At 42.7% G+C, this 20,183-nt stretch overlaps 1 protein-coding gene across 1 annotated transcript; it reads left to right on the top strand.

The window, feature by feature from the left end:
* Positions 1-857: 857 nt before the first annotated feature.
* On the top strand, positions 858-18,513 carry wdr3 (WD repeat domain 3). Its single transcript, XM_032568315.1, has 27 exons — positions 858-949; positions 2,002-2,203; positions 2,285-2,494; positions 3,212-3,330; positions 4,347-4,425; positions 5,456-5,551; positions 5,835-5,942; positions 8,484-8,585; positions 9,358-9,458; positions 10,343-10,447; positions 10,541-10,771; positions 11,507-11,600; positions 11,696-11,797; positions 11,902-11,984; positions 12,692-12,830; positions 12,941-12,997; positions 13,867-13,967; positions 14,124-14,235; positions 14,307-14,441; positions 14,519-14,569; positions 15,378-15,443; positions 15,517-15,609; positions 15,720-15,770; positions 15,865-15,908; positions 15,998-16,126; positions 16,763-16,856; positions 17,527-18,513. The coding sequence occupies exons 2-27, from the start codon at positions 2,030-2,032 to the stop codon at positions 17,680-17,682; spliced, it is 2,832 nt and encodes a 943-aa protein (XP_032424206.1). The 5' UTR covers positions 858-949; positions 2,002-2,029; the 3' UTR covers positions 17,683-18,513.
* Positions 18,514-20,183: the final 1,670 nt, after the last annotated feature.

Genomic DNA, 20,183 nt, shown 5'->3' with positions numbered 1-20,183 from the left:
CATTATAGTCATGCTTTTCAGTGTGTCAGCTGAATTTCTTGAACTTGTCCCTTTAAAAGCATTTGGATTGACTTTATAGTTCTTGTATTATGACTCTTCATATCTGGAGATATTTCCAAGCAGACGAATATGAAGAAAGAAGTATGCAGTATGCAGCAAAAGTTTTCTTTTTGTTTTTTTTTCCCCCCTGGTACCTCAGGAAAGAAACATACATTGCATTAAGGAATGGGAGAAGATAGTTCAGTTTAAGCAAGAAAAAATAAATGTGTGTGAAAAGCAGGGAGAATTAGACATGTAGGGCAGCAGAGATTAATAAGGAATTGCAGACAGAGAGCGGATTGACATGAATTTTGTGACAAACTGATGGCTGATCAGCGCTGTGTTTTATTTTGTTCACATTACCAATACGCTTTCCGGTAGAGATCGTGTTTATTTGTCGTGTGTTTGACTCGTTTGTTAGTCAGTTGTGAATCAGCTGACCAGTATACACAAGCACTTCCGTTGTAGTTGTACTGGAACTTGTGGGGAAAACGATGCAACTTTTTTCACAGCATAGCTACGAATCCAAGCCAAGAACTACTCACGAATAAAATATGTCCTCAGAAACTAGCATGCGATAAATATATTTCCTTTATTTTCTCACAACGGTGACGTCATAAAGTGTGTCCTGGTGTCGCAGGCAAAAGCAAAAGATCGAGCATAATTGACAACCATAAAAGCACACACGAATACGGCAACTTCTGCATCAAAGTATGTCTAGAATCATCAGTCCTCGTGTACTGTGATATTTGTGTGTAATTACTGTACCAGATAAGTAAAGAAGTGGTTCTAAAAATCAGCATTTAGAGGTTTTGAAATCGATCTGTGATAGATGCGTTAGGTCTGACTCAGAAACAGCGGGTCGAGGAAAAAAAAACACACGTTAGCAGCTCTACGCCGCATTTCAGAGGTAAGAACACAGACTGACACGTCGTAAAAGTACTGTAGCGAGATATGAATGTTGTCTGAGGCTTTAAAATACATAATTATACGTTTCTGTTGTTTCTAATAAGCTCATTTAAACTGAACACGGCCACGTGCGTGTAGAAGCGCAGACGGCTCCGTAAGGGTGCACTCGATTTATAGTACTCCATACATTTGCGCGAGCGGAGTTTAACGGGCCTTTGGTTGTTTAAAGCAAGGAAAAGGTCAAACTCCACACGTACTGTGTCCCATGAAACAAAACAAGCCTCCCCCCACCCCCATGCCATGGCGACTGAAATCATGTACAGGGATGTACATAAAAAATAAATATATGATAGCAGGAAAAGCCTGAACTGTGTAGCCCGAAACTAAAGCATGAAACGCTCAGTGGAGGAATAGTTTCCACGGACAGGATTCAGCATGTGAAGCAAACGCGTGTGGTTTGCATTTGGGAGTTTGAACGTTTATGTTGTGTGTTTATTATATTAAAAGCCACAATAGGGCTCCTAAAACAAGTTAGTGATACCTTAACTGCAAAATAAAGTCATTTGAAATGACTCTAGGCAATTTAGAAAATTGCTTACAATAAGTATTCAGACCCTTTGAAGGTTTTCTAACTTGCCCATAGCACAGCATCATGTTGCCACCAACAGGCTTCACAGTACAACCTAAACTTCATTGTGTGTTTTGGGGATTTTAAACCAACACAGAGTATTGAATTCTTATAAAATGAATAATAAATAATTTTGACCTTTTTTTTTTTTTGGGCCAAAAAGTTATCTGAATAGTGTGGCATGTTTTTGTAATGTCCTGTCAGTTTAATAGGGTGGCCATCTTTCTGTCAGTTTGCCATAGCTTTCCATTTTTTTAAACAATGGATTGAACAGTGCTCTATTTTTGTGTTTCTTAGCTTTAGTTCAAATCCTATTAATGTGTTAGAACATTAACGTTACCCACCTGTAGAAGCCATGCTGATCTCACCGAGTCGTTGTCTTTGGACTGTGAGTAAATAAAGATTCCTGTGTTGCTGTGCTGCAGGATCCAGCACCGTCTCCGGCTGCTGGTCATGGGTTTGACCAAACAGTACCTGCGCTACGCCGCCAGCGCCGTGTTCGGCGTCATCGGCAGCCAGCGGGCCAACATCGCCTACGTCACGCTTCGTGGCGGGGAAAAGGGCCGCTACGTTGCCGTGGCCGCGTGCGAACACGTCTTCATCTGGGACGTCCGAAAAGGAGAGAAGGTGAGACTTCTGGGCGGTGGCTCGGCTTTGACGAATTGTCCGCAGCCGACTCAGACAGAATTTGCCGTCTTTCTTGTCCAGGTCCTGATCCTGCAGGGCCAGAAGCACGAGGTGAGCTTCCTCTGCCCGTCTCCGGACGGCGTTCACGTCGCCGTGGGTTACGAGGACGGCATGGTGCGGATCTTCAACCTGCTGAGCGGGGAGAGCAACATTTCCTTCAACGGACACAAGTCCGGTGTCACGGCGATGAACTACGACGCTCTGGGCGCGCGACTCGTCACCGGCTCCAAGGTAACGTTGACACGATTAACACCAGAAAACTGCAGTGGAGTCACACACTTGACACTTTTTGTCACATTTTGTCAAATTTCATGGTAATTTAACATGACGGGTCATCACAAAGAGTGGGTGGAGGTGCCTACAATGACTTGTTTTTATTTGATCTAGTGATGTTTGCATGTAATTTATTTTTTTTTTGCACTGTCACGGCAAAAAATAAAAGCCGACACACCTTCAGAATGAAGTTTCTTCTTTAATTTATGCTAAATCAATGTCAAGCGTATGATATATACTGTAAATATATATGTATAAATATGTCCTAGGCCTGTCACGTTAGCCAATGTTGCTGGACGATAAATTGTTCCAAAAGTTCTTGTGATAATATTGTTGTTTTGAGACCATTTTCAAGTCATATAATGGTAATAATAGTATTATAATACAAGAATCTTCTGCTAGATTTGAAACTGCTGTTCACAGAAGTCGACGTTTGGAGCTGTATCGTTATACTTCCACTTCCCAGGCACTTTGTGTTGGTCTGTCCAATAAAGTCCTAATGAAACACAGTAAGGTCTGTGGTTGTAACGTGACGGGATGTGAAGACATTCAAGAAGAGCGAAGACTTTCTCAAGTCACAGCAACCGCTTTCGTCTCGCTTGCGCTTCAAGGTCGAATTCTGGTTCTCGCTGATTGGTTGCAGCTTTTCTCTCTGCTTCCCGTTTGCCTCTTCAGGATACAGATGTGATCGTGTGGGACATCATCAACGAGTGTGGACTGTACCGGCTGAGGGGACATAAGGACTTCATCACGCAGGCCTTGTTCCTTAAAGATAAGAACCTCCTGGTGTCAAGGTAACGGCCATTAGCTGCTGCTGCTGCAGGTGGAACAAAATGTCTTCCCAGCTTAAACAACTGTTGGAGTTTGTTCTGTAAACGTATAAAAGTCTTATTGACTTTGTCCAGTTAGAATTACAGTTATCAAAACTTTAATCCATATTAAAAGAAATGGATTCTTTAGAATAGAATAGAAAAAAGAAATAAATGTTATTCTCCCTCAGGGGTGATATGGTAACTGTTTTATTTTATCATGATTACGATAGAAGTGATGATAGAGAAATGTACTCTTTGCTTCGTTACAGACTTTTTTTGGTAACTGTATTCAATCCAAGGTTTCCCCAGTGTATTATAAGCCTGGCGGGCCACCAGGCTTTACTTGCGACCCACCAGGCTAAGCATTGTTTATCTCTGGGGGGTTTTATGTTTGCCTTTTTTTAAGATCTTCTAGCTGCTGTTTGGGTTTTGTTAATGTCTTCCAATAACACATTTACAAATAATTAGTCATATTTTCAAATTTTCTGTCAATTTTCAAAATGTTTTAACTCTAAAACACTGTAGCCTGCTGGACGACTGTCCCAGCGTCCCTACCTCTGGGCTTAGCAGGTTTTCTGGGGGAAACCCCTGCAATAGTTTTAAGTAGTTTCTAAAGCATCGTTGGTTGAAATGTATCGATTTCTAACGATAAAATCAAAACTCTTATAAGGAATTTTTCACAATAATGATAAATAATAAGATAAGTACCCACCCCTGCTGTGCAGTTATTAAAAACAGAATGCGCTGATTCAAAGAAATGTGTAACAGAGTCAAGTGATTTAAAAAGTAAACGTACAACATGTGGATATACTGTATATATTTTGGGACAAAGAATTTCCGCTTGAGTCTGATACAAACTGAGCTTTTTTCAAACACCGACGCTGGATTTGACTTCTGTCAGGGTTTCACTTCCCAGTGAAATGAGTTGTAATGATGTTAGAAAAAGTGCGACCGTCTTTGTAAAACTGTGTTTCCGTGTGACCTTTGCTGCCGTCCAGCTCCAAGGACAGCTTTGTGAAGTGGTGGGATCTGGACACGCAGCACTGCTTTAAGACCATGGTGGGCCATCGCAGCGAGGTGAGCGCTTCTTCTTCTGCCTCCAGTATTTCAACTTAAACGTTTCACATTATGGTAAAATTAATATAACTTGCATTTTACAAGAGAGACAAGAAAAGATTGCGTTAACAGAAATTAGTCGGCGGTAAATTTTTCCCCCCCGAGAGGTTTTTCCGTTACTTTCTTCGTAGTCGGAAGTTTACTTATACTGAACTTTAAACAATTTGCCAAAGCCAGGGTAGCTTCTGGTAGATTAATTCACAATATTCAACTTAAATGGCGGCAGCACCTTAAACGCTTCCATTGTGTGACATCAGGGAAATACGAAGGAAAAAGCAGCCCAGATATCAGGAAGAGAAATCTGGATCGTCTTTGGCAACAATTTCCAGATGCGTGAAAATTCCAGTGTTCACGTCTTGAATTATAATTTAAGCATGAATAACGTGTGAATGTCACGCCGTCATGCCGTGGTATGAAATGTGCAAACTGACCCTAAAATACATTGAGAAGATATTAGTTGAAGCTGGTGAGAGATTATCCACAGTGAAATCGTTGGTGTACAGACATGGGCTGGAAAGCCGCTCTGAGGGGAAGAAGCCATTACTACAAAACCAGCTGAAAAACTGAATTGTGTTTTGGAAATGCGCACACAAAGCACAGACCTTAAATTTAGCCTTAACAACCATTTCAGTGGAGGAAAGAAACTAGCAAGTCTGCTTCATCCTAAGTGTGAAGTATGGAGGGTGGCAGCTTCGTTGTGGTTGCTGCAGAAAGCAGACGGCATCATGGGGAAAGAACGTCATTTGGAGATATTGTAGCAGCATCATAAGACATCAGAGCTGAACTGAATGCTTGGACACAAATGGGTCAAACTGCTGGGAGAAGTTCAAAGGCAATGCAGCCAAAATACTCAAGAAATTCATGTAAGCATCTGAATGAAGGCATCAATAAATAATTACCGTTAACCAATCCCAGCTGGATCTAGTTGGTGAGGCTCTGCTGTGTTATCCCTGAACACTGAGTGAGTGTAACGGTGTGGACTTCCTCTCAGGTGTGGGGAATGGTTCTGTTGGACCGGGACAACAGGCTGCTGACGGGGTCGGCCGACAGCGAGCTCCGTGCCTGGGACATCCGCCGCCTGGAGGAGGTGAGGTTTTATCCCCTAGAAATAGATACGAACGCTGAATGTTTGACTGATGAGAAGGAAAAACAGCACTCTGGATCTTTTCTCAGAGCCTCTGCAGCTGTGACGCGTTTTGGACCCGTCTTTTCTCTGAAGATGCCACGTTTTAGGCCATATTTACTTTCGCCCGCCAGCTTGCCCGCATCGGCGCATAAGCGAAACAGAACCAAAACCAACAGAGCACCGTTTAACAGCCCATTAGCCTCGATCCTCATCCGCTCATTCCGTCTCTTTATGTCCCGCTTAGGGAAAGGCTGAGGGTGAGCCCAGAGTGAAGAAGGGGAAAACTCTGCTGGAAGATGATGAGGATGATGATGGTAAAGAAGAAGAGGAGGAGGCGGAGAGCGTGGAAGAGGTACGGAGGTCGTTTTGAGTCGATTTGTCCCAGGAAATCCTTGTCAAATACATTGAAGTTTGTGTTTGGAACGCGACAAAAGGAAGAAAATATTCACATATTTACACTCTAGTTTGTTCTTAATGTGAAAAAAAAAACATGCACCGATCCAATATTAATATCTGTATCGGTCCATATGTCGGTATTGGTCACAATGTGCCCGATCCATAAGGGCAGATCTACTCATTCTAATTCTACGTTTTGTGCTCTGAGCGATGTCATGTTTTATTATTATTATTTATTCGGTTTATTTTTTTACATGTCAACCTATTGTTTTTGTCCGTTTCCTTATTATTTATTTTGCATTGCATTGTTATAATTTCTCTGCTTGAACAAAATGAAAGATTTGTTTTTACATGTTTGACCCGGTTTGTGAAGCTATGTAAGCATGCTGTACTGATGCAAAGTTACCACGTTAATTTGTAATTCAGTCCATTTATGTCTGTGTAAAAAAAAATAAGAAAGAAAGAAATGATGTTTTACCGGGCGTGGGAGGAGTTTGGAGAGGCCATGGAGAAAGACTTCCGTACGGCTTCGAGGCGATTCTGGTCCACCATCCGGCGTCTCAGGGGGGGGAAGCGGTGCAGCACCAACACTGTTTATAGTGGGGATGGTGTGCTGCTGACCTCTACTCGGGACGTTGTGGGCCGGTGGGCAGAGTACTTCGAAGACCTCCTCAATCCCACCAACATGCCTTCCACTGAGGAAGCGGAGCCTGGGGACTCTGGGTTAGGCTCTCCAATCTCTGGGGACGAGGTCGCCGAGGTGGTTAAAAAGCTCCTCGGTGGCAGGGCCCCGGGGGTGGATGAGATCCGCCCGGAGTTTCTTAAGGCTCTGGATGTTGTAGGGTTGTGTTGGTTGACGCGACTCTGCAATGTCGCATGGACATCGGGGGCAGTTCCCCTGGATTGGCAGACTGGGGTGGTGGTCCCCCTGTTCAAAAAGGGGGACCGGAGGGTGTGCTCCAATTATAGAGGGGTCACACTCTTAAGCCTCCCTGGCAAGGTCTATTCAGGGGTCCTGGAGAGGAGGGTCCGTCGGATAGTCGAACCTCGGATTCAGGAAGAGCAGTGTGGTTTTCGTCCTGGTCGTGGAACGCTGGACCAGCTCTACACCCTCGGCAGGGTCCTGGAGGGTGCATGGGAGTTCGCCCAACCAGTCTACATGTGTTTTGTGGACCTGGAGAAGGCGTTCGACCGTGTCCCTCGGGGAGCCCTGTGGGGGGTTCTCCGGGAGTATGGGGTACCGGGCCCTTTGATACGGGCTGTCAGGTCCCTGTATGACCGGTGTCAGAGTCTGGTCCGCATTGCCGGCAGTAAGTCGGGCTCGTTTCCGGTGAGAGTTGGACTCCGCCAGGGCTGCCCTTTGTCACCGATTCTGTTCATCACTTTCATGGACAGAATTTCTAGGCGCAGCCAAGGTGTTGAGGGGATCCGATTTGGTGGCCTTAGGATCTCATCTCTGCTTTTTGCAGACGATGTGGTCCTTTTGGCTTCATCAGATCGTGATCTGCAGCTCTCGCTGGAGCGGTTCGCAGCCGAGTGTGACGCGGCCGGGATGAGGATCAGTGCCTCCAAATCCGAGGCCATGGTCTTGAGCCGGAAAAGGGTAGAGTGCCTTCTCCGGGTCAGGGGGGGTGTCCTGCCCCAAGTGGAGGAGTTTAAGTATCTCGGGATCTTGTTCACGAATGGGGGAAGAAGGGAGCGGGAGATCGACAGGCGGATTGGCGCAGCGTCTGCTGTCAAGCGGGCGCTGTACCGGTCCGTCGTGGTGAAGAGAGAGCTGAGCCAAAAAGCGAAGCTCTCGATTTACCGGTCGATCTACGTTCCCACCCTCATCTATGGTCATGAGCTTTGGGTCATGACCGAAAGAACGAGATCGCGGATACAAGCGGCCGAAATGGGTTTTCTCCGTAGGGTGGCTGGGCTCTCCCTTAGAGATAGGGTGAGAAGCTCAGTCATCCGGGAGGGACTCAGAGTAGAGCCGCTGCTCCTTCACATCGAGAGGAGCCAGTTGAGGTGGCTCGGGCATCTGGTCAGGATGCCTCCTAGACGCCTCCCTGGTGAGGTGTTCCGGGCACGTCCCACCGGGAGGAGGCCCCGGGGAAGACCCAGGACACGCTGGAGGGACTATGTCTCTCGGCTGGCCTGGGAACGCCTCGGGATTCCCCCGGAGGAGCTAGAAGAAGTGGCTGGGGAGAGGGAAGTCTGGGCCTCCCTTCTGAAGCTGCTACCCCCGCGACCCGACCTCGGATAAGCGGAAGAAGATGGATGGATGGATGGATGGATGGAAATGATGTTTTAAATCACTTCAGCTCTGTTATTCTGTATCAGATCCATATTGGAAGTGAAAAATACTGGATTCCTAGTTAAATATGTGGAAGCGTGTCCATCTGACGGTATTACATGTCAGATACCTAGATGTTCCCGTGGTTTAAACACAGGAAGTCGTCGTTGTTTGTGTGCCTGTAATTGTGCCGTCTTGCTCCGGTTTCCTCTTCAGCGCATCCTGAGCTGTAAGAAGGCCGGCTCCGTCCTGAGAGAAGCCAGAGATCGGGTCGTTTCGCTGACAGCAGACTCCAAGGCCAGAGTCATCGCCTGCCATGTGAGTAAAGGATTCTCTGGATGCTCCTTCCGTCTTTAAAGTGTCTGTAAGCTGTTTGCTTTGATCCTAATGGACTCATTATGTTCTTCTTTTCTTCTTTTTAACTATTTGATCTTCTGTTCTCTGATTTTAATAAAATGCTTTGGTGGGAAATATCAGAGGAAGCTGTGATGCTGTTACCCTATTCTTAATGATGTCTTTATAAAAGACGTTCTTAACGATGTCTTTTATGTGATTTTACATGATGTTATTTGATTTCAATAACATCCCCGTCTGGAAAAGTGTGAAAAAAGGCTTGGAAAAAGATTTCTGTTTCCATGCAGACTTTTCCCCTACATCCCTTCTTTCATTTGTCGCTTCTTTTGATCGTGTCTCTCATTCCTTTCTACTTTATCTGTCTTTTGTTTGTTACTCCCCTTCATTGAGCCCATCTGTCTTTCCTTACCGCTATCCTTCCTTTTATTTTGTCCTCTGTTCCTTCCTTGTGTCCTTCCTCTTTTAAATATTTTTTTGTTGCCTTCCATCCTCCCTTTCTTCTCTCCATCTCCTCATATCCTTCCTCACTCGTCCTTTTGCCTGCTGTCTATACCATTACTCTATACTGTTTTATTTATTTATTAGAATGTAACGGAGAGGTAGCTCTGGAAAGTTGAGTTTGGAGAAGTCTGAGAGTGTAAGCTGTAAAATGTTTAGGCAAACGGCCCTTTGGTGTGTTTACGGTTTACATTTCCTGTGTTGACGATGACCAACGTGTCTCTCCCTTCTGGACCAGGGAAACGATGCGGTACTGGAAGTGTTCACGGTGCTGTCTGAGGAGGAAGTGCAGAGAAAAATGAACAAGAAGCTGAAGAAAGCCAAGAAGAAAGCAGCCAAGTGAGCTCCAATCAGACATGCTGCTGTGACTCGTTCCTTTGAACGGCTGACATGTAAATATGTGGAAGTTTAACGTCAGAAGACTGGAACTCAGATGATGCTGATGGATTAATTTTAGACTTTAACATTACGTCTAAGGTATAGTTTAGGTTGCAGCTCTCCTCCCGCTTTGTCTCTTCACGGACAAGCAGGTATAGATAATGGATAGATTTAAATACACTGGGGGAAACACTGAATATAATAATAACAATAATAATAAAACAAAATAATGGATAGATTTAAATAAATAAGTGTCCGTCCAAAAGGAGTTCCAGACTTGTGCAGCTTTTACAATAAATGCAGGCTAACCCAAATAATTTTTCTGTGAGCATCAACAGTGTGTATAAATTACAGTAACAAGGTACAAATGTGAATGCTACAATTAAAACACACAGGTGGAATCTGGAGGGGTAAACAACAGGGATGTGAGGATGGATCCCTGAGGAACACCTGTACAACTTCATAGCAGATAATCCACACATTTCTGCATAGACAAACCCATTGATGTGACGGACAGTCCTGGGCTGACCTGTCTGAAGTATTAAAAAGACAGGATGATTTAGATACAGAGCTTGGTATTTTATTGTGGGAAAACTAGATACTTTGTCTTGTGGCCTCTTTACTGCATTATCTTACCTTCTGTTATACAGTTTAACCAAAATAACACTTATGTACAAGTAGTTAAAGGATTTATTATTAAAGTTGTGTACTTTGTTCTACTTTCACTGATCTTTCATCTTTTTATTTGCTTAAAAGCTGCTGTCAGTTTCTGTGAGTTTGGTGGTTTGGATGTGATATCTGAGATCAGATGCTGATTGTCGGTGTGCTGCTGCCCCCTGCTGCAGAACGCAGGAAGATGCAGGCGATCAGACAGCAGAGCCAGTGGTGGAGAGAACGCTGAAGGACGAGATTATTAGACTGACGAACATCAAGGCTTCTGCAAAGATCAGGTGAGACACAAAGAGAGGAAATGATGTCGATCACAGCGTTTAGACTGGATTTACACGTTTATTGCTACGGTTACTTCCGTGTTTTCTCCTCAGGTGGGTGGACGTCCTGTCGTGTGCAGGCGGAGAGCTGAAGGTGGCGCTGCTGCTTCAGAACAACACCGTCGAGACCTATAGCCTGAAGACCTCCGACAAGAACCCGGCGGCCAATAAGACGGCCCGGCTCACGCTGGGCGGTCACCGCACCGACGTCCGCACGCTGGCCTTCAGCTCTGACAACCTGGCCGTCCTGTCGGCCTCCGGAGACACGGTCAAAGTCTGGAACAGGTGACTGTTCCGACTGTAAAGCAGAACCTGGGAACTAGTTCTCATTTCTATGGATCAGTCTTCTAACTGGAGGAGGACTCTGATTAACGACTAATTGTAGTAATCTATTATTGCCAACTACTTGCCAACTTTTAAAAATGTTATAAAATGTCAGAATAATCAATTTAAAGAAAAAAGTTAAATCAATTAATCGTCAGAATAGTTGATTAATCGGATAAGAAACGGCACGTTATTCAGATTGTTCATTTAGCACCTTATCTTTTTTTTTTTTTGATGCACTGATATGAAAACTTGGGCAGATATTGATATCTAATATTAATATTGTTATTACAGCTGATAACGATATTTACCAATATTATATTATATGTATATATTACAAATATTTCTCTAGTGTTTCAAAACCTTTGAAATAAAAAGACCAGTATCAGACTTCAACAAGATGAACAAAATCTCAGTTGTTCATATCGGCCCAGTTTGATTTATTGAATATGTTAAAAAATGACTAATATCAGCTGATACCGACGTCATTGACGATATATCTTGCATCCCTACCTTTTTTTTATATTAGAAATACATTAAAAGAGGAGTTTCTTTCAAGCAAATGGACTTTTTCTGAGTCTGTATACTCTAGTGATTAATCGATTACTAAATTAGTTGACGATTATTTCACTAATCGATTAATCACGATTAGTCCGATTAATCGTTTCTGCCCTAAACTGGAGGTTCTTGTCACAGGTCAACCCTGCAGGTGATTCGCACCATGGCGTGTGAATACGCGCTCTGCTCGCTCTTTGTGCCAGGAGACAGACAGATAATCCTGGGAACGAAGGTATTTGAACTCCATGTGGGTCGTGGCCAGCGTCAACGCCTCCCCAAAGTTTGGCCCTTTCCTTCAACTCTGCGATTCTGTTCCTCTCACGTCAGAATGGGAAGCTGCAGATCTTTGAGCTGGCCTCAGGAAGCCTTCTGGAAACTGTGGACGCCCACAGTGGAGCTGTGTGGTCACTGTGCCTGGCACCGGATCAGGTAAACCGGACCGCCGCGGGAACTCTGCTTCGGGCGCCACCGTATGAGTCCAGATTACTTGATAGTAAATTACTGTAATTTGGGTTTTTTTGTGTGTCTTGCAGAGGGGAATTATCTCCGGAAGTGCTGATAAGACGGTAAAGTTCTGGGAGTTTGAGCTCGTCAAAGACAAAGGAACGGACCAGAAGTGAGTTCCATGTTGAATAACAACATACACTTTGCATAAAACAATTTAAGGGACTTGGTACTATTATGTTTCGTTTTTATTTCATTTTTATTTTTGTTTTAAGGATGCACTTCACCAGGTCACTTCTGCACATGCCTCGGTTTCCAATAGTTACTCCATTATTGCCGATTTTTTAATTCTTTTTTATTTATTTTTTTGGTAAAAAAAAAAAAAAATTGGGTTCGGCCAAACTTGGAATCAGCAGATTAGGTTCTTTCTTTTATAAATTGGTGCATAAAATCCAAACATTACAGACCAGCAAACTGAGGTATTGACCTACAAAATAACCAATTAGATACAAGAACAAACAACAATAAAATAAAGCTGTACAAATGAAAATGGATACATTTAAGACAAACACAGAACACATCCTAACCCACTAAGCATACTGTATGTGGGTTAGGATAGTTTTTTGACTTTTAATATTGGATTAATTTAATTTGTCATTTTTTTCTGATATTCCTTGTTTATTCCAGGGTCTCCTTCCCACCGAGAAAGTGGGAAAGAGAGAAGAAAAAACATGTCAGAACAAAGAATAAATAAGTAGCTGAATTAAAGTTAACTAGAGAAGATGTTTTGTGATCTTATTAATAGGCTTTTGCACCAGTTGCAGTTTTTCGGCTGATGCGACTTTTAAACACGGCGATTATTCTGTAATTCTTTGCCAGGCGGCTGACGGTGACACACACTCGCACGCTGCAGCTGGAGGAAGACGTTCTGTGTGTGAAGTTTTCTCCTGATCACAGACTGCTGGCCGTCTCTTTGTTGGACTGCACCGTCAAGGTCTTCTACACAGACACCCTGAAGGTAGGCCTCTCTTATTCATAAGAGATCAGATCAACGAGCGTTTGATACGCCACATACGAGGAAATTGTGTTTACCAACCAAACCGCCTGTTGTCCTTGTTTCGGTTTCAGTTCTTCTTGTCTCTGTATGGACACAAGCTGCCTGTCCTTTGTTTGGACATCACACATGTGAGTGAGTGAGGCTGCAGAAGCTCTGTGAATGTGAAAGCAATCTGTTTTTGTTGCGTTTTTTATTTTTATTTTTATTTTTATGGATATGGTGATTATATCCAACCTGCAGTAGAGAAGTAGTAAGTAATGTTTCTTGATAAACATCAACGCTAATGCAGCTTAGTAAAACTCTCTATTGTCAATAAACACCTCAGTTACAGTAGGTCTGTCATGATAACAAACTTTGTTGGGTGATAAATTATCCCAGTAATTAATGCGCTAAACGATAATATTGTTATGAGACCATTTTCAGGTAATATATCAATAATGGCAATAATCGATAAAACAAGTGCGCCTCCTCAAAGACCAATAAACTTGAATTTTGTGATGAACACTTACCGCTGAAACGACGACAAATATTAAATATCCAAAATAAAACACAAAGAAAAACAAGAAATAAAACGGAAATGGAGAACACACACACAACCAGAACCATAAATAAAATGGATTATGAAGTCTCTGTAAACCAAATTACCCTTCAAAAATATTAATAATCTGGGTGGAAATGATCGAGCTCATTTTAATTTATTCAGTTAATTGGTTGAATGCTTTTTGCCACAGGCTTAACCTCGGTCAGAGGGTGGCGCCATACACACAGCAAGTAAAGAAAACAACAACAACTAGATGTTGAGTTAAAGATCTGACAGAATAAAAATCCAAAGGAAATAAAACTTAAAATCCCAAATCACTCCAGATGGTAAAAATTCTGGCAAACTTTTAGCCAATCATCAAAGGGCTTTTAGCGCAAGAACATTACTAACGTCAACTCCAGTTTGACCTGGTCCTGCTTTCGTTGCCGGACCCTTGATTCTGCTTTCTTTAACTAGGACAGCGCTCTGATCGCCACCGGCTCTGCAGACAGGAACGTAAAGATCTGGGGTTTGGATTTCGGCGACTGTCACAGATCTTTGTTCGCTCATGACGACAGGTACGGACCGACACACGCAGTAGGAAACCAAGCACAAGTTTGCTGGAACGGCAGCGCTCTTCCTTCTCGATCGTCTCGTTTTTTACCCCGCCTTTAATCGAAGCGTTGCAGATTTCAAAGATTTGCTCATCTCCATGGCCTCTCTGCTCTCCCCAGTGTCATGTTTCTCCAGTTCGTCCCCAAGACTCATTTGTTCTTCACTGCCGGGAAGGACAAGAAGATCAAGCAGTGGGACGCTGACAAGTTTGAGCACATCCAGACCCTGGAGGTGACTCTGTCCTCCGAAGCGGCGGCTCCGCTTAACGGCCCCGACTCTGACCTGCTCCGTTTGGGTTTCAGGGTCACCATCGGGAGGTCTGGTGTCTGGCCATCAGCCCCAACGGAGATCACCTGGTGTCGTCGTCTCACGACAAGTCCCTGCGTCTGTGGGAGCGGACCAGGGAGCCCATCATCCTGGAGGAGGAGCGGGAGACGGTGAGCTGGGAGCGTCGATGGGGCCTGCCCGGCATTCAGCGTCTCTGCGTCTGTATTTACTCTGTTTGCGTTTACAGGAGAGAGAAGCTGAATTTGAAGAGAGCATGGCCAAAGGAAACGCACCTGTGGTGAGCGCCACCGTTTTTAAGTTTCGAAACTTGATTGTTTTTTTTTCCATCTCCCCCTAGCTAAAATAACATTATATTGCTATTCATCGACTTACAATTAATTGACAATTAATGATTTATTAGACTAAAACTAGTTCCAATTCATTAACTAACAACTTAGACATGTTATTAGTGCTGTAGTTTAGCTGCCATCCAGAAGAGGGCGCCAATGGTCATCCTTCAGTGGAGCCAGTTGATAAGAAATAAAGATGGCGGGGCCATACCAGAACGGGAAAGACAAATGGTCCAAACAGAGTCCAGTATGGAAGCAAAATGCACTTTATGCGGTTTTGTTTTGAAATATAAACACTCAACAAGCTCCTTAAGTTATCAACTTAGTAGCTCTGATTCAGCCAAACTGCTGCATGACAGAGCAGCATCAGCTTTTTATGAAAAATTTAGCCCTGTATGTTATGAAAAGACGGCCGGCCCTCTTGAAAAAACAGAAAACTCAGGTTTTTTTCTTATCAATAAATTGTTTGTCAATCGATAAGATAAATCAACATTAGATTAACTCAGTCAATAACTTGCATCTCTAGTTTTAGCTCAAACAAAAATCCGGGTATAGTTAATTTAATATTAACCTTAACTAAAACAGTTTCTCTTTTCCTGATGTTCAGTGTAATCTTGCTCTCTACCGAATGCTAATCAGGGCTGTAGTACCGATTTCCTCTCAAGTCAGCCTTTTCAAACGGCCTTTTCATAAAGAAAGGCCGTTTGTTGCTGTCTGAGGGCAGCGAGCCGTGGATTAACGCCGCTCCGTCTGCAGGTACCAGGAGAGACGGAGGGCGAGGCGGCACCAGCTGGGAAGAAGAGCATCGAGACGGTGAAAGCTGTAAGTCGCCTTCTGCTCCGTTAGCATCTCTAAAGCTAAACGGGGACGGTAACCGGGGACCACTTGCCTGCAGGCGGAGCGAATCATGGAGGCTCTGGAGCTTTACCGAGAAGAAACCAGGAAATCGGAGGAGCACAAGTATTTCTGCGAGAAGGCTGGGAAAGAGGTAAGAACTTGTTTCCTCCTTTTTGTGTCAGATGCTCACATATCCTGTTCCAGAACAGCTGAGCCGAGTTGTGACCGATACTAAAAACATCTGACTGGCCCGTTTTTCAGTTGCCTCCTCCTGAAGCCAACCCTATCCTCGTTGCCTTTGGAAACGTTACTGTAAGTAAATTTCTAAATGCAAAAGGAAGAACAATGAATTTATGCAGATAGTAACCTTGATATCTCACTCTTTCCTCTCTTTCCTCTCTTGCAGCCGTCCTGCTACGTTTTAGATGTCATAAGAAAAGTCCGATCCAGGTAAAACAAAATAAAAATAAATGAACAGAACCATTCCTCTCGTTTATTTACACTATTGCTATAATTTTTTCCTCTGTGGTGATCACCAGTGAGCTGGAGGTTTCTCTGCTGGTGCTGCCGTTTCCTTACGTCCCTGAGCTGCTGAAGCTTTTCAACACCTACATCCAGCAGGGCCTGGAGGTGGAGCTCGTCTGCCGCTGCCTGTTCTTCCTTCTCAAGTGAGACCGAGCCGTTTGACCGAGAAAACAACAAATGTGTCAATTTAGTTTGACATTTCACTACCTTGCTGATTTCACATGTAGTCTAATTTTGAGTAATCTTCTTGTTTTGTTGTAATTACTAACTTTATCTACCCAGCAGATGCAGTAACTTGTAGACATGTTTGCCTCCAGCTTTTTAGACATTTTTCTAATCACTTTAAGCAGATAGTAACCTTCATTACAGCTCAACAGGCTTTCTGAAGGTCGTTAAGTCTTTCTTTAATAATTTATTTATTTTTAGGCATCCAAGGACAATATACTAACAAAGCAACAGAACAGAGTAATACAAAAAAAAATGTATGTTCCTAAGACATGGTCTTTTAACTTTACTTTTTCTTAATTTAACTTTTTTTTTTTGAAATTGAGGAAGTTATTTTGAATTTTTGCCGTTTCCGTCAACCTTTTCAAATGTGATTCTTTGAAATGCACTTTAAAAAAAACATAGAAAACACTTCTACAGAGACAAAATCTTTTTATATTTCAATCAAATCCACATATTGCCCCAATATTGCTATATTCCACATTTTTCATATGAATATTTCTGAATTTTCGTTTTAATTGCAATTGCAGCTACAGTTGATTGTTTGCTTTCAGGATCCATTTTGGTCAGATCACCAGTAACCAGATGTTGGTGTCCGTCATCGACGAGCTGAAGACCAATACACTCTCCAAAGTCTGCCAAATCAGAGTACGTCATCATCTGCGTAGAGACGCATCCTGTGGCTTTAAAGCTACACGGTTTGGTTTTTTTTCCCTCCCTGTTTTCCTTTGGTTTCATGAAATTACCTTTTTTTTAAACTTTAAGATATTTTGTTAAAATTGTAAGACATGAAAAGTGATCACAGCCCAATCTTTTACTTGTATTTATCATACATCTTAGTCTTTTACATCAAGTGCAGCAACAGACATTACAGAGACTATTTTAGCACTTAATTGTGAATAATTTAGATTGAACGACGTGCCTTTAACGGCACAAAGACATTACGCTTTGTCTTTTATGTCTTTCAAAGACATAAAAGAGTTTTATGTCTTTAGAGTTTTACCTCTTTATGTCTAAAAAGGTAAAACTTTAACAGGCCTTCCAGAAGGAGTTTGCTTTCTAATGGGTGATGACCAGTTTCCAGAATTTAAAATCAGTCATTGAAGTCTGAATTTAAAGTTTTCAGCTTTTCTAACTCCAAAAAAGAACCTTATATCTCATAACCTTGAAGTTGAAGGCAGATTATGATTTTACAACTACAATATAATTCAACATATCGTCTGCATAGAGAGCAAGTCGATTGGTTTTGATCGGCACCAAAACCAATCGTTTTCTTTCTTTCTGCAACATGTTTGATTTTCTAATTCTGTTGCTTCAGGATGTGCTGGGCTTTAACAGCGCCGCCCTCCAGTTCCTCCAACGGGAGATCGAGAGCAAAGAGGACGTGATGTTCTTCGCCGATGCCACAGGCCAACTGGGGGAGAAGAAGAAGAAAAGGAGGAAGAGGGAGCGCGCTGTTCTGACCATCGCTTAAATTTATAAAGAACATTTTTGGTGTTTCGATACAAATTTCCTCCCCGCTTTAATTCCGACCCGGACCAGGTGGATTACTTTTATATGTCGTGAAACCCCGACAGGATGTAACTCAGTGGTAAGCAGTGACATGCTTTATTCCCCAAATAAACAGAGTCTGAAGTTTTCTCACACAGCTTCATTTGTAACAACTAAATCCTGTGTGGCTGAGCGAGCCATCCGTGTGCACACTGCAGCCGCTATAAAACGCAGTAATGTGCGGTCAGGTTTTTCATAGATTCATGTCACGTTTAAAGCCGCGCTGCGTCCGTGATCACCACGCACAGAGGACACGTTTGATTTAGGCTGGTTCCGCTTCACAAGCCTAAAGGGAGGCGTTCAGGTCCCGAGCCAACAGACGGTCTGGGATGTGGCAGCAGTTTGGGAAGCCGTCGACGTTCCCGTCCTGACGTTCCTGGTAGTTCCCACCCTGTCCTGGGGAGGGAGACTGTGGATTTATGACAGTGAGGCCTGCTGGAGGTGCTGAACAGAAATGTTCCTGCAAAGCCCAACGGCTGACCTTCAACAAGGATTCAGGCGCCACATCAGAAACTTCATCCTCCGCCGTGTGTTTAATTCTTGACCGCGGGGCATTTGAACGAACAATGAAATGGAGGCCTTTAAAAAACCCCGTGTTCATGTTTTAATGTCACTGCCAACAAAAAAACCAAATTAACTCTGTATTTTAAAGGGCTGTAAAACAGAAATGTGGGCAGCAGCTCTTTATTAGGCTGGATTTAATGATGAAGCTGTAAACATCACACCTAGCAAAATTAAAAATTCTTCAGGAAAACTCCCGGTCGCCTTCACTTTGAGTCAGCGCACAGCTTTGGCTTATATTTGTCGTCGTAAACGAAGCTTAAAACGGCTAAATACGAGGTGAAGAGCATCGTAATGTAGGCCAACGTTTTTATTCAGGGTAACATTTAACCGAACAACACGCCACAGAGGTGACTGCATGCCGTTTATTCTCAAACGACCGGCTCTCCGGGTCAAGAGACACCTGTCACAACTCAAAGAAGGCCTTTGAGACTTTTGAGAGATTCAGTACGAATTAAACGAAGCAAATTTGAGCTACTTCATGCACCAGTTCTAATGAACTCACTCTGGCCTCCTTTATGAATGTTGCTCTTGATTATCTTTAAGCACTCAATGATTTTCTCCACTAAAATTAAAAGCATACATCTATGTCCATATGCATCGTCACGTATTTCCTTTGAATTTCCTCAAATAACCTGTTGCTGCATGTTTGAGCACAGTTCTATTAAAAGGACTGTGAAGAAAAATATCAACTCTTCAAATGCAAATCAGTCTTCACTTAGTAACCACTAATATCTACTGTCTAATTGGGTTTTAAAAATGACTATTTAAGCACTTCAAGGGAGTTTTCTGATGGGAATGAACAGTAAATGGTCAGAGGTTTGATTTTTCAATTTTTCTTGAAGGGAAGCTCGATGTTTAGTAAACTCGGTTCGATTGGGACTAAAATTTGTGACATTTGTTCCATTTTCAACAGGCACAGTTCTCTTTCACACCGCACACTGTCAAAGAAACCAAACCCCTTGAAAGAACAGTTCCCCTCCTCACCTGCGGTGGCGGTGAGGATAATTATGCGGTGAACCTCATGTTTCTCTCCACTAATGCAGCACTCTGAGGGTGGTCGGCACAATGATGTTTTAAATCCATCCTATGTTGTTGTTTTTTACAAGTTGGTTAACAAATGCATCCCATTATCACTATAAATTCATTCAGGTTTTCCATATCTGGGAATTATCTCTTTGCAAAATACTTTAGCCACCAGAGCATCTTTTAGTGGAGAACAACTCTATCCATTTAGAGCAGGCATCTATTATAACCAGACAATATTTTTCCCTTCACTTTGATTTAGTTCTATGAAATCCATATGAATCATTTGAAAAGGATTTTTAGGTTCTGGAAACTTTCTTCTTCTTCTTGGTCTTAAGTTTCCCTGTTTCCCTGTGGGTTATGTTTAGCACAGATCAGACATGTTCTTCAAATTTTCTCTTTGTTTTAAGTAATATAAGTTTCAGTAATCTAATTAAGTAATATAAAAGGTCAAACCGTAACGTATTATCCCCCCTGATGATGCATTACATGCTAATGTATCACAATTTCTACTGCTATAAATAGAGATTTCGATGAAACAGGTTTATTATTTTACCTGAAACATTCTACCAGTATTCAAAGCTGCCCTTTTATTTATCCACAATCATTTTTCTACTTCAGGGCTTCACTATTGCATATCTCTAGGTATCTTTTTGTGCATAATAGTTTGTTCCTCTATATTTAACACTGTTATTTCTGCTGCTGCTTTTTGTTATTTGATCAGTAAACCTATTTCCAGTAGAGACCTCATTGGTACCTATTGTGTGAGCTACACACTAACAAACTGCTGGGTTAGCTGGCAGTTGTTTTGCTTATAGAAGATCTATTAGCAAAGGG

Source organism: Xiphophorus hellerii, chromosome 7 (assembly GCF_003331165.1).
Source record: "Xiphophorus hellerii strain 12219 chromosome 7, Xiphophorus_hellerii-4.1, whole genome shotgun sequence".
NCBI classification, from domain to species: domain Eukaryota; kingdom Metazoa; phylum Chordata; class Actinopteri; order Cyprinodontiformes; family Poeciliidae; genus Xiphophorus; species Xiphophorus hellerii.
Note: the sequence above shows the minus strand (reverse complement) of the source record. Positions and strands in the feature narration are given on the sequence as shown.